The 13,640-nt window shown below is 45.5% G+C and overlaps 1 protein-coding gene across 2 annotated transcripts in view; it reads right to left on the bottom strand.

Moving 5' to 3' along the window:
* The window catches only part of GXYLT1 (glucoside xylosyltransferase 1), a 105,455-nt gene extending 94,785 nt beyond the window's left edge, over positions 1-10,670 (bottom strand). The window contains exons 1-2 of one of the 2 annotated variants that reach the window (XM_083182695.1): positions 10,256-10,670; positions 6,474-6,566 (exon numbers count right to left, since the gene is read on the bottom strand). In XM_083182695.1, the coding sequence (XP_083038821.1) occupies positions 6,474-6,566; positions 10,256-10,422 (260 nt within the window). In that variant the 5' untranslated portion in view covers positions 10,423-10,670. The remainder of the gene's footprint in view (positions 1-6,473; positions 6,567-10,255) is intronic. The other variant, XM_083182697.1, reaches the window with a different exon arrangement.
* Between the last annotated feature and the right edge of the window lie 2,970 nt (positions 10,671-13,640).

Genomic DNA, 13,640 nt, shown 5'->3' with positions numbered 1-13,640 from the left:
TCCAGTTGTCACCCTTCTAGTCTAATTAAAGGCTTGCCGTATTCACAAATGGTGCGCGTTAAACGCATCATTTCAGATCCTACTGAAGCAGACGCTCAGATTGAGGGGTTGATCGATAAATTTCTGGTTAGAGGGTACAAATTGCATGATCTGCTAACAGCTAAAAAACGGGTAGCACTTGTCCCCCGTGATCAACTGCTAGCCCCTAAGATCCAAGCTCCCGCTCCAAATATTATCCCGTGGGTAACTAAATTTTCCAAAGAGAGCCCTGTCATTAATAAAGTATCCAAAAAATTATGGCCAATCGTTAAAACGGACCCTAGTATTAACATCTCAGATACGAGGTTGATGGCCTGCTACAAACGGGGCCCCAATTTTCGTGATATTTTGGTTAAAACAGATATCACTGGATATAATTTACCTGTTAAACCTCCTCCCAGAGGTTGCATACGATGCACTTGCACCGTGTGTGCATGCATGATCCCAGGTAACATATTTTATCACCCTCATCGTGGCACCAAGTATACCATCCGCCACACGTTATCATGTCAAACTAAATTTGTTGTTTATCAGTTGATTTGTCCCTGCGGCTTGTCATATATTGGCAAGACCGAGAGAAGTTTTAAAGAACGGATCACCACCCATAGGTCAACTATCCGGGCTGCGCTTGCGGGTGGCAAATGTGATCTCCCGGTCCCTAAACATTTTGTTGCTAGACAACACACCTTGCCTTCCTTAAGGTATAGGATGATTGACCACATCCCCTTGAATATGCGTGGGGGCAATCGGGGTCTCCAGTTATTAAAATGCGAAACCCGGTGGATACACCGTTTAGACACCCTTGCACCTAGGGGATTAAATGAACTGGCTGGGATTAGCTGTTTTACTAGAACATGATACTTAATTTTAAGATTGCGAATTTTTCTGATATTAAGATTGCGAACTTTTCCGATACTGTGTGCTTTTGTTCAGTTATATACGTGATCAATTGTTTAAAGTATTAGTACATAATTTTTTGCATTGCACGGATACAAGTAATCAGCAATACCTGCATGTTCTGTCTATTCTCTCTATATATTTCATTCATTGTCTGTTGTATTTGTTTTTGTGTTATAAGTTTCCATGGTGATGGTAGCACATTTGTGACGTCATTCCCAGCGTGCCCGGTATCCGGACGGCGGGAGTTCACGTTGAGCACAGTGGTGTATAAAGTAAGTGTCATTTTTTATATGCATTAGCCTGAAGAAAACGTCTAATAAAAGACGTTGAAACGTCGCTGATTGAACCAAATAAGTTTATGGTGTATCTTTATGCTGCGAGTGCCGCTCTCACCCCCGTGCAATATCCATTATTTGTGCAGGCACCCGGCTACTACAGTGCTTATTACCGTGGAGTGTGCCGGTCTCTCGCTTATATATATATATATATAAATAAATAAATAAATAAACTGCATAATACTAAAGCAAGACTTTTAGACTTAATGCATCTATACTTTTTCTAGAATGTCACACCAATCTCACTGATGCCGGGGAGAAAAGCAAAGCCTTGTCAGCACTTGAGCCCTAAAAAGTGTACCACTTCGATTAATGCATTGATGTTAAAAGTATAAAAAAAATGCATTTATTGACCTCTTGCTTGTTTCCACATTTTGACCATGCCAATAATATATATCTCAACCTATGGGCAGCTCGGACTGTGTCATGGTAGCATTACTGCTATGTTATGTTGGTAGGAAATGATGTGAATGCTCAAATATTGTCTGTGTGATATATAACTAATTGGTAATAAATCTAGACATACCATTATATCATAATAGTCTACTGCAGACACGATACCTCTCATTTTAGAATTAACCCAAAACTAAAAAAAAAAAATATATATATATATATATATATATATATATATATATACACTTTTGACTACTTGCCACAAGATGTCACTGTTCACCAACTAAATGTGGCAGATTCCCAATTGAGCCAGAAATATGAAACTGCAACTTGCAAATGAGCACAGTAAAATAAACATGCATAGAACAATAAACGCAAAACTTTTTAAATAGATGGATGAACAAATAAAGCACTAAATTATAGCAGGCAGGCATTACAGATTAGTTTGAGAACAGTGCGATATCAAAAATGTGTTTTAAAGTAGGAAGAATCTGGGTAGGAAACGCAGTTAGTATTTTTTTACCCCACAAAACGCACGCTGAATGCGCAATGTGCTGGCATTATAACACATACTTTACCATCAAGTGTAATGTTATAATCCAGACACTGTTCAAATACTTATAAATAACATTACTACCATGTTGGTATTCTCTAGTTCAGGGGTGTCAAACTCAAATTCATCGGGGGCCGCATCAGCAGTTTGGTCACCCTCGAAGGGCCGGTTGTATCTGTAGGACTATGTGTCCACTCTTTATTATCATAAATTATTGTCACTGCATTCAATTATTACTGTTTTTTGTAATAATGTAAGTAATAACTAGCAGGGAGATTGGCTGGGGGCCTGGGACAGGGCACAGTGACGTGACGTCAGATCACCCAGCAGGTGACCTGGGCCTCTGGGTTTGCAGGACTCTCGCTAGAGTTCTGGACTGGTGGTGACAGTGGGACAGATAATGATAATGACCCTGGACACAGGCAGCCGCACCGCAGATTTGTGAGCTCAGGCTGCGGCTGTATGCTGCTGGCCTGGCTCTCTGCCTGCCCGGCCACGGACTCTGGACTGGACAGACTGGTGACTGGTCTGGACAACAAGAGACAACACAACTGTGCCCACCCCACTGCCGAACTTACAGTAAATATACTGAACCAAGTGATGCCACTGCTGCGCAGCGCGGCATCACAGGCAGGAGGCAGCTCACCGCAAGGCCGGCGTCCAAGTCCGACAGACAGCCGTAAGCAGCATGCACATCACGGTGTCACTGGCACTGCTGTCAGGCGGGCGTGTCACACATGGCAGCGCCGTAGCCGCTGCCCGCAGGAGGAGCCGGGTAGGAGTCGGGCACGTCACACAGTGACACTAACAAGTCTGTGTCCACTGTCCTGCCTCCCTCCTCCTCCCAGCGAGCGCCGCAGCGGAGTGACTGTGTCACCCGGCTTCCTCACGTTGTTAGGTATGTCTCTCAGTCTCGAGTCGTCATGTGAGTGTCACTGAATGTGATGTGACACACACACTGTGATGGCTTCCCGCAGTAATGTAATCGGCGCCAGGCGGGGGTGGGTGGCGGCGGCTGCGCGGGACACATGACGAGGTCTGGCGGGCCGGATTTGGCCCGCGGGACTTGTGTTTGACACCCGTGCTCTAGTTAATCAAACACTGTCACCATTCTGAATGGTGACAGTGTATGGCTGACTAGAGAAATGATTCAGAATAAAATTGTGTACTTAAGCTGTGTACACACGGGGGCTGAAATCGCTGGAAATATGGTCGCTGGCGACCATATTGCCAGTGATGGGAGTGTGCCCCGGCGATTTATCGCCGGGTGCGCGCTCCTGTTTTCAGCCTCGTTCTAATCGCTGATTACCTCTGCGGCTCCCCCGGCAGAGGTTCCCTTTCATCAGCGACCATCTCTGGTCGCTGATGAAAAGGAGAAACGGAGCAACATATGGCTGAGCAATATATGGCTGAGCAATATATGGCTGAGCAATATATGGCTGAGCAATATATCTCCCCCGTGTGTACGGGGCTTTAGCATTGATCGCTTATCAGAGAATTCGCAGTGGGCTGGCCAACGCCCAGACAGAAAAAGACCCCATTCACAAAATTTCGACTACATTGCAAACAGCTATATTTTCGCAGATCTATTCGTAAAAACCAAACCATCGAACAGTTTTTCTGCGCCAGTCTAGAGCTTCCACTATATTGCTCAAGAATCAGGCTGGAAGTAATCATTGCTGATATCTGGGGTCCTCCCAAAAATAGTTTAAACATGCCTGCGTTTTTACAAATGCACCCAGAAAACGTACAGACGTTTCCACCTCAATACACTGACTTTCTGTCAAACTGCAGCTACTCTGCAATAGTATGTGTAATTATGCAATATTATGTGGTACAAATAATACAAAATAGAGAATTTTTGAAAATAATAATAAAAATAAATTTTTCACAACAGGAGATAATCCTATAAGGTGCATAGCAATAGCTGCGATTTCAGCTTCCGATTTTGACTATATAGTTAAAATTGGTTAGCACAAATCGCACAGTGTATATACAGCTTGTCATGGGTTGGCATCGCAAGAAAAAATAGACTGTACAGGCAAGCCATTTTGACTATATTGTGCACAATCTAGTGTTCTATGACTGGGGCATTGGCTGGACACAACAGTTCCTATTCCGGGGCATACAGTGAAAAGGCAACGTGCAGATATGTGAGAACACAATGTGCGCCTAAAAAGGTAGATCAAGGATATTTTCCACCTTTTAATAAATAGAACATTCAGTAGTATTTTACTATATATGTGGTAATATCAGTTATCAGTAATATTATTCAATATATCTACCTCCTGCTCATTGAATACAAGGTTATATTGTGTCACTTGAATTGAGCTAACCATATTTAGTAAGCTTGGCTCCTTTCCCAAGGTGTACTGCGATTTGCGCTGAGCTGTCATGCTTAAGCACATCGCTCAGCCTCCTTGTGCCCGTTGCCCCATGTGTACGGGGCTTTACTTTTTCCTGGAGTTTGTATGTTTTTACCTAATAAGAAGTAGACGGATTGCTATACTGTATATATTATTTTAATTCCGAGATCCTGGTGCAGCAGTGTTGTTTTGTTTACTTATATTGCAATACTCAAAGCGTAGCTACTGGATAATAGAGCTTAAGAGGGGATGTAGGTAAGTGTCTTGCCACTCCTGTGCATCCTCTCTCTGCCACTTACCGTGTTTCCCCGATTTTAAGACCTCCCCCAAATTTTGGACGCTGGTCCAAAATAAGCCCTCCCCCGAAAATAAGACCTATCCAAATTTCGAAATTTTCCGTTCATGAAATCCCCCCTGATGTCCCCGTCCACCAGCCCTAACTCCCCTCACCTGCATGGTGTAGATAGGGTCAGCAGTGGCTTCTGCCGTACTCGCGGTCCCAGTCATGCATTGCAAGCTGCGCATGACGTCGTTGCGCAGATCACGCAGCTGCAGAACGGCTGTGGCGCAGTGCTGGAAAGTTCTGTGCTGTGTGTCCTGTTACCCTGATTTATCGCGATTCAGTAAGTTTATTAAGGAGCACTGGGGGCAAGTTAATTAAGGAGCACTGGGGGCAAGTTAATTAAGGAGCACTGGGGGCATGTCTATTAAAGTAAGCCCTCCCCCGAAAATAAGACCTATGGTCTTTTTTGTTGGTAAAAAAAAAAATAAGACAGTGTCTTATTATCGGGGAAACACAGTAATATTGCCGGTAACTACAGAAAGAAAACAGCTTTGTGGGACAGTTGGGATGGAAAGTACAGTAAGATAGTGGCCAGTATGTATACACAAAAAATGATGATCAGAAATGCTACAAAAAGTCATTAACAACCCCAATTATCTACATAGAACAACAGCCACTAATCTTATCTCTTGAGGGAAGATTGTCATCTCACTTAAAAAATGGCTCTGAAGAAAGAGCATCTCAAAAGAATGGCAACTTAAGTAGGACCACCACAGTCATTTGAAACTAGTACACATCACCTTATACTTACTTTCCTGGCATATCTGCAGCCAGCTGGGATTTAACAGACACTGTTTTATCCCAACTGCACTGCTCATGCTGCGTTCCTCAGCTTTTAATAGGGGCATCTTACACTAGGGGTGGAAGGAGGTGGCATGGTTCTGCACCCAAAAAAATTTAGGTGGGCGAGGTGGTTATAAAATACATATAAAACAGGGACGCTTGAGGTAGACAAAAAAAGCATAGAGGTGAATACAAGCAGTACGGAGGCCCCTAATCTGCAGTGATCATATACCTAGCAGTGAAGGGTGGAACTGACAGCAGGCACTAACAACCTTTAAATTATAATGCACAGATTACAGATCCAGCATAGTTACAGGTCCAAAGTAAAACAAACACTAAAAGGGACCAATTATAAAATCTATATTTTTTGCAAGTTAACCGATTAAGGGGGTATTCAATGTGCTGCCGCTAGTTCCAACAGGGGAAATAGCGGCGGCTCCCTATTCAATGCTGTCTTTTGCGACAGTATTGAAGTGGGATCACAGCAGAACGGGCCCGACTTTAGAAGCCGTCGGGCCCATTCTGCCGATAACGGCCGTGGATTGTTGCGATCGCGGCCGCAGATCGCCAATCTACGGCAGTTTCGTGGCCACGCCTCCTTTGTGCAGATTGGCAGGTGGGACATTGAATACCGCCTGTCTTTCAGCTGTCAGGCTGACCGCAAATAGGCCAGGATCACGGCTGTCGGCAGGGACAAACAGCCGTGATCCTAGATTAAATAGATTTTGATACAGTGTACCCATAAAACAAACTTTTCCTACCTAAAAGCAGCTTCCCACAAGCAGTCCTTTCCACATACACCAGTAGGCAGCATCCAGTAGGGATTCCAAAAAGTAACAGAGGAATCCTTACACCTGACAGAGACACAAAAGTATCCAACTGTTAGATAGTGCTGGCCTTAAAAAAAAATAGATGGTTGTAGCCATAAGCATCCTGCAGTAATTAACAAAACACTGCATTGGCCTCTCCATGCTCATGAGCATCATACTCATGACCTCACTAACTAAAAGGTGCCAATACACTAGGGTGACTTCTCCGAGGGGAGGAGTCACCCGTGATACCCCCTTTGACTACATATGATACATGGTATGCAGTCAGTTTGCATACCATGTATCATATGTAATCAAAGCCAAGCCTGCCGAAAGGCTTGGTGACACAAAGATCGCACACCGCATCGGCCCGGATGTCAAACACATGCAATTTGGTCACTTATCATCCAATTTTTTTTTTAAATAATTCCATCCTATATTTATATGGGGCTACAAGTGATCCGCAGAACCTTACAAAGTGCATAAACTGTATGAACAAAGCCAAAAAAAAAACATTGCAGGATGTACCAGGGTTATAAAGATTGTTACATCAGCATACCTCCCAATATGACTTTCTCCAGGAGGGACAGAACGCTCTATTCCTGGACTTCCTTCTTAATGTTTGATTTCCATCACCTGTTTTGAACAGGTTAAGTGCTAACAAAGGTGTTTCAACACAGGTGATGGTAATCATACATCATACACCTGGAGAGGATTATGTTGGGAAGTATGCATCAGCATTTACAGCATACCCTCCAACATGACCCATTGCATTCGGTACACAATGCTCTGCTCCTGGACTTCCCTCTTAATGTATAAGTGCCGTCACCTGAGTTGAAACACCCTTCTCGTCAATTACCTAGCTCCCCACAGGTGTTGGCAATCATGCATTACCAGGGAAGTCCAGGAGCAGAGCATTGTGTACCGAATGCAATGGGTCATGTTGGAGGGTATGTTACAGTACTCAAATAAGCATTTGAGGTGTAGAAACCAAAAGTCTGGTGAAATAACAGGCCGGGGGGGGAGAAGACACTGGTAGGAAGGGCCCTGCTCGTGTGAGCTTACAAACAAAAACATTTATGTAAGTATTCAAACACAAAAGCTTCCAACAATTTAAATAAATGATTACATGCTACAGACCAAGATATATAGGCCTGCAGCCTCATGCTGTTGTATCATCATATATTAATGTCTCTAGAATCACAGATATGGGGGTGTGCAAAATTTGAGCATCACTCGAGTGTTTTTCAAAATTCTTAAAGCCACATACACACTAGCCGACAACCGATATTGTCCACCATATCGGCCAAGGGCGCAGGTGGACGATTAGTAAGTAAGTTTTATTTATATAGCGCACTTTCTCCAACAGGACTCAAGGCGCTTTACAGACATTATACTGCAATAGAAAGGGTTATCAGTACAAGGAACAGGCAACAATGGCAGTAGAGATGCACATCACACATACAGATATGCTCAAGATGCATTCTAATAAGGGACACGAACATGGGGGAACATATTTACCGAGCTGTGCAGTACCCAGGCAGCCATTCAGCGGCGCCACATGGTGATTGCACAGCCGGTAACAGTACTGATATATATACACTAGATGTACTGTAATGAGGGACACAGACATGGGGAACATATAATTACTGAGCTGTGCAGCACCCAGGCAGCCAATCAGCGGCGCCACATGGTGATTGCACAGCCAGCTAGGTAGCCAGTAACAGTACTGATATATATACTAGATGTACTCTAATGAGGGACACAGACATGGGGAACATATCATTACTGAGCTGTGCAGCACCCAGGCAGCAGTACAGGGTACACAGAACTAGACATAACACAATTAAAGCACAATTCTTAGTACACAATACAGCCGAGATATAAGGAAGTGAATGAGAATAGATGCAGGTATAGATTGTAGAAGAGTAAGAGCTGTAGTTGAAATACAAGAAGAGTGCTGCGATAACAGGAGGGAGGAGGAGGTTATATTGTCCGTACACGCTAAACGATATCGTCAGCCGATATTGTTTAGTGACGTTACCAGGACCTGCTGAACATGCAGGTCATTTGGCTATATTGGCAAATTGACCTGCATGTTTAAAATACATAAATTATCGTTAACTACCGGCGGGAGCGCACATAGTTAACGATATTGAGTATACTAGATGATATTGTAAACCTTATCGTACAGAAGCCCAATTCCGAACAATATTGTTCACAATATCTCCTAGTGTGTATAGGACTAAAGCTGCAAGAAGTCAACACAGCCTCTGCAAAGTACAGGCAAAACGATAAAAAAATAAAAAAAATTACAGCTAATAAAAGGGCTTTATATGGTGCCTTAAGGTGCGTACACACTGGGCAATATGATCGCTGGCAATATATATATCGCAAGTTCACATTTTTTTGACAGCAGTCACATGTTTTGGATAGCCAATAAGATTCTACTGTGGGAACCAAGTGAATCCAGGTAATGTCGAACCCACGCATCTCTAGTCAAAATCGGCCATGATCCAGACTCACACTGTGGGCAGTATTCAATGCCGATTTTCGGCATGTGCAGCGAATCATGTTTAGGATTCGCTGCACATTTGCCTCGTCACCCTATTGAACGCCGCAACGGTATAGTAGTGAGGACCATCAAATAACTGTTGATAAATTAATAATAAAACTGTAATACTGATGGGTTTTCATTATTGGTAATTAACCACTGATCATTACATTTGCAGCAGAAGGCGCCAACATATGTGCACAGAGGGTTAGCGCTCGCCCACATATTTTGTGGCCTCTAGTCAATAGTCAAAACGCTTGCCATCTGACAATTACATATAAGACCTATGGGGAATACACATGTAATGATTATGGGATATTTTTCTAAGCGATCTCATCGCTCTGTGTGTAGGGGATAAGCAATAGCACACAGAGAGATTTCTGCTTACTTTCAAAGTGATTTGGCAAAATCTATATTGCTCAGTGTGAATGCAACTCCACCATGTTTTAAGAAGCGATCTGCTCAAATCTTGGTGGGTGAAGCCTAAAAAAATGATAAAATGGAGATAAACATCCAATCAGCTCCTACCTATCATTTTTCAAACACAGCCTGTGACATGACAGTTAGGAGCTGGTTGTTTATCACTCTCCATTTTATCACTTATGTCCCATTAGATCAGTGGTGAGGGAACTTGGTCCTCATTACCCCACACAGTGCATGTTTTGCTGGTAACCCAGCAGGTGCACAGGTGTACTAATTACTCACAGACACATATTATAAGGTCCGCAGGTGGATTTAATTATTTCACTTGTGATTCTGTGAGGAGACCTGCAAAACATGCACTGCGTGGGGTAATGAGGACCGAGTTCCCTGACCACTGCATTAGATAACCTCTCAGGGGGATGTACCAATCTATTCTCTGGTCATAAAGACAGTGGGACAGGGGTACTTGTAGAGTAAAAAGTGGAGAGAGATAAACTAACCAATCAGCTCCTGTCGTTTTTTTAAACGTAACCTGTAACATGGCAATTGTTACTTGCTACTTTGTCTCTCTTCACTTGTTAACACTCTCCCAGGCTTAGTTCATCTTTCCCTACAGTATGTCAGTAGTAAAATGCAGGTAGTGTCTAGATCCCCTTCAGTTTTGATCCAGTCTCTACCGTAGTATGCAGGATAAAACACAAACTGCAAATCCATCCCTGCAAATACATCCCTGGTACTGGGGGCGGGGGAGGGTTACCTGTGCCGCTGCTGCCCCGGTTCTGCCCTCCACACTCTCGAAAAGGAGGCTGCTTGCGGCTCCCGAGCTTCTGTGTCGCCGCCGCCCCTCTGCGTGAGACCGTACAGCAACGAGCAAAAGCCACAGACCAAGCACAGGAGCACCAGCCGTGACACCGGCCGTCTCATCACACAATTCCCCAACCGGGGGCAGCTCTCCGGGCTTACGCTGCTACAGAACCGCTTCCTTCCGGGCCACTTCTCACAGTGGATCCGGGGGCGCGGTTGCAAATCTGCTGAGGGCGGGGACGTGAAAGAAAAATTAAATGGAAATGGGAGATGCTGCTCTGGGATGTCATTCTGCAGGGACGAGAAGCGTGCGTGTGGGAGAGTGACGCGGTAGGGTGGGATTGTGACTGGCTCTGGAGTCTGGACTTAATTGGGATATCCATCGGTGCCTCTCTCATCGATGGTTGCCATTGCTTTCCGAACTATAAATAACAATCGATGGTTTAGTGGTTCGCGCATACTCACAGGAAAAGCAATGTATCCATACCGTCTAGATAACCATGAGGTGGAGCCAAGCTGTTGACTAACACAGCTGAGCTCAGCCTGTAGCAAGAGGGGCAAGCAGCGAAGCACAGAGGCACACACACAGTACTGTATATGTTTGCAGGGCCGGCGCCACCACTAGGCAGGACTAGGCACTTGCCTAGGGCGCTGGCCACTGGAGGGGGGTACTGAGCCGCTGAGGTACCATAGAGAGGTACCAGGGAGCGGGGAGCAGGTGAGTATGTCATCCTCCTTCCTCTCCCCTCCCCTCATCTCGCCCGCTCCCCGCTGGGGGGTTTCAGTGCGGCAGTATCGCCAACACCCCCCCCCCCGTGCCGCATCGCAGTATCTAAACCCCCCCCTGCCACAGTATCATCTGCCCCCTCCCCCTCCCCCCCCCCCCCCCCGGTGGCCGGCGTTGGGGGGTTTTGCCTGGGGCGGGTGGGGGGCTTAAACCGGCCCTGTATGTGTGTAAACTGATAATGGCACAGGGCACTCTGTCTCAAAGATTACAAAAAAATCTAACCCACGCTGCCATAGATGGTGAGAAACCATCTGCAGTCCCTACATCGGTGGTGAACCTATTCACTATTCGGTAGCAAACGGCAGTGATTTCCTACTGGGCAGTCACTTGTGCAAGAATTAAAAAAGAAAACCGCTGGCATATCTATAAGGGGTGCGCAGTGTGCACTCATAACTCACAATCACTTCACCGGTGGTCTGACACCACTAGCACATCGTCAAAAATCAGATGGAAAATGTTGCCATGGCCACTTTCCAGTTATTTGCACATATGCAATAGAGGTGTCCTCTGGACCATTGGTGCCATGTTCCCCGAGACCTGCTCATGCGCAATAGCAAAATGGCAGAGTCCACTAAGAGGAAGGGGCCCAATCGGAGTCTACTGACCAATCCTCCAATCCAAAGCGCCCCAGGGGTGTAACAATGTGGTTTACCACCATTAATGGCAAAACATATAATGTTGTTGACAATCAATAATTTGCAAATATCAATGGTCAACGACAGGGGCGATACTAGAACTGAGAGTGCTCAATAGCAAAATCTTGAAAGGGCCCCACCACCACTATAATGCCCCTTAGGGGGCTAGGAGAGAGGGAGAGAGTGTATCTTTGCGTAAGTTACGTAGTTTACGTAGCCAGCATAGTGGTGTATTGGTATTCGCAAACTATGTAATGGGCGCCCTGCTAATACTTAAGTACCCTATTCTACATTGACCATAAACCATCAATGATTTCAAATCATCCATGGTTGCTGGCCATCACAGACTGAGGCCGGGATGCTCTACCGCACCCATAATAATTGCATATGCACTAACATATGCGATTATTAATGCAAAGGACAGATGTCTTTTGCGATGCGGAGTCACAAGTCAATAAAGTGCATTTTAAACAAGCAAAGTAGGTGCAAAAAAAAAGCATATGTGGAAAACTTAGTAGCCATAGTTGTTTCGGTACTTGTGTAATATCTGGGCGCCCGATTTTGTGATTGTATGCCTTACCTTAAGGCATACAATCAGATGCGATGCGACGCGATTTTCGGCAAAATCGCATCGAATCGCATGCGATGCGATTCAATGCGATTTTGCATAGGATTCAATGTTAACAAGGTCCTGTTCATTTCCCCACTATCCAAGTGGGCATAGAGTTGACTTTATATAGCGTGGCAAGCGCAGCGAGCCACCAAGCCCGAAGCGTGGCGAGCGGACATGGAATACATTTTAAGTAATCCGCGGCTGCTCGCCACGCTTCGGGCTCGCCTGCGATTTCGATGCGATTCAATGCGATTTTCCGACCCGATCTTAAAATCGGGCGCCCAGTTATTACACAAGTAACGTTGGTTCTCTAATGGGTGCAAGGTCTGCATGCACATGGGCCCCTGACACCCATTTATTTTATTAACCCCCCTGCAGCATACCTCCCAACAGTCACGATTTCAGCGGGACAGTCCCGATTATCAGGGCCTGTCCCGCTGTCCCTCCCGCGGCCGGCAGTGTCCCGCGGTGAGGGCGGGCTGTTGGGAGTCCCCCACTGTCGGCTGCTAAGCAGTGGGGAACACAGTGGCGTAACTACATTTTGGGCGCCCCCCCGCCGTTAAAGGGAGGGCGCCCAGCCACTCACCCGCCGCTCCCCCAGGTAGCCGTCAATGCAGGTGGGGGGGACGGACGCTGCGGGGGACACAGAGGCGGCAATTACTTACAGCTGAGCCGGGCAGGGGGAGCCGGAAGCTGTCACTGTCAGTACGGAAGGAAAAAAAAAAAGCCCATACAATGAATGGGCAGCCTGTGATTGGCTGAGCGCTCTCCCAGCCAGTCAGCAATTGGCTGAGAGAGCGCTCAGCAGCCAATCACAGGCTGCCCATTCATTGTATGGGCTTTTTTTTCTTCAGTACAGACAGCTCCCGGCTCCCCCTGCCCGGCTCAGCTGTAAGTAATTGCCGCAGCTGTGTCCCCCGCAGCCCAAAATGTAGTTACGCCACTGTGTTCCTGTGCAATTCTACCAGGAACTGGTAACTATTAGTTACACCACAATGCAAATGCAGTGAAATGGCTTTTTAATCTTTTATTGAGGTATTGCATGCATGCAAATCATTGTTTTATGTTTAATACATTTGTCTTTGTGTGTTATTTGTGTAATAAATTGTTTTAGTGTACAGAAGGCGCCCACTGGTTTTTCCCTTTTTTACATAGTGATATGACAATGGTCTAGTACAGGGGTGTCCAAACTTTTTGCGACGAGGGCCAGATTTGGTGAAGTGTAAATGTGTGGGGGCCGACCATTCGGCCTGACATTTTTTGAATCATTAAACACATCAGAATGGTCCCTCACTCTGCCCCC

This window comes from Crinia signifera, chromosome 4, assembly GCF_055691185.1.
Source record: "Crinia signifera chromosome 4, ASM5569118v1, whole genome shotgun sequence".
NCBI classification, from domain to species: Eukaryota; Metazoa; Chordata; class Amphibia; order Anura; family Myobatrachidae; genus Crinia; species Crinia signifera.
The sequence above is the reverse complement of the archived record's forward strand: the minus strand, read 5'-3'. Positions and strand labels throughout refer to the sequence as shown.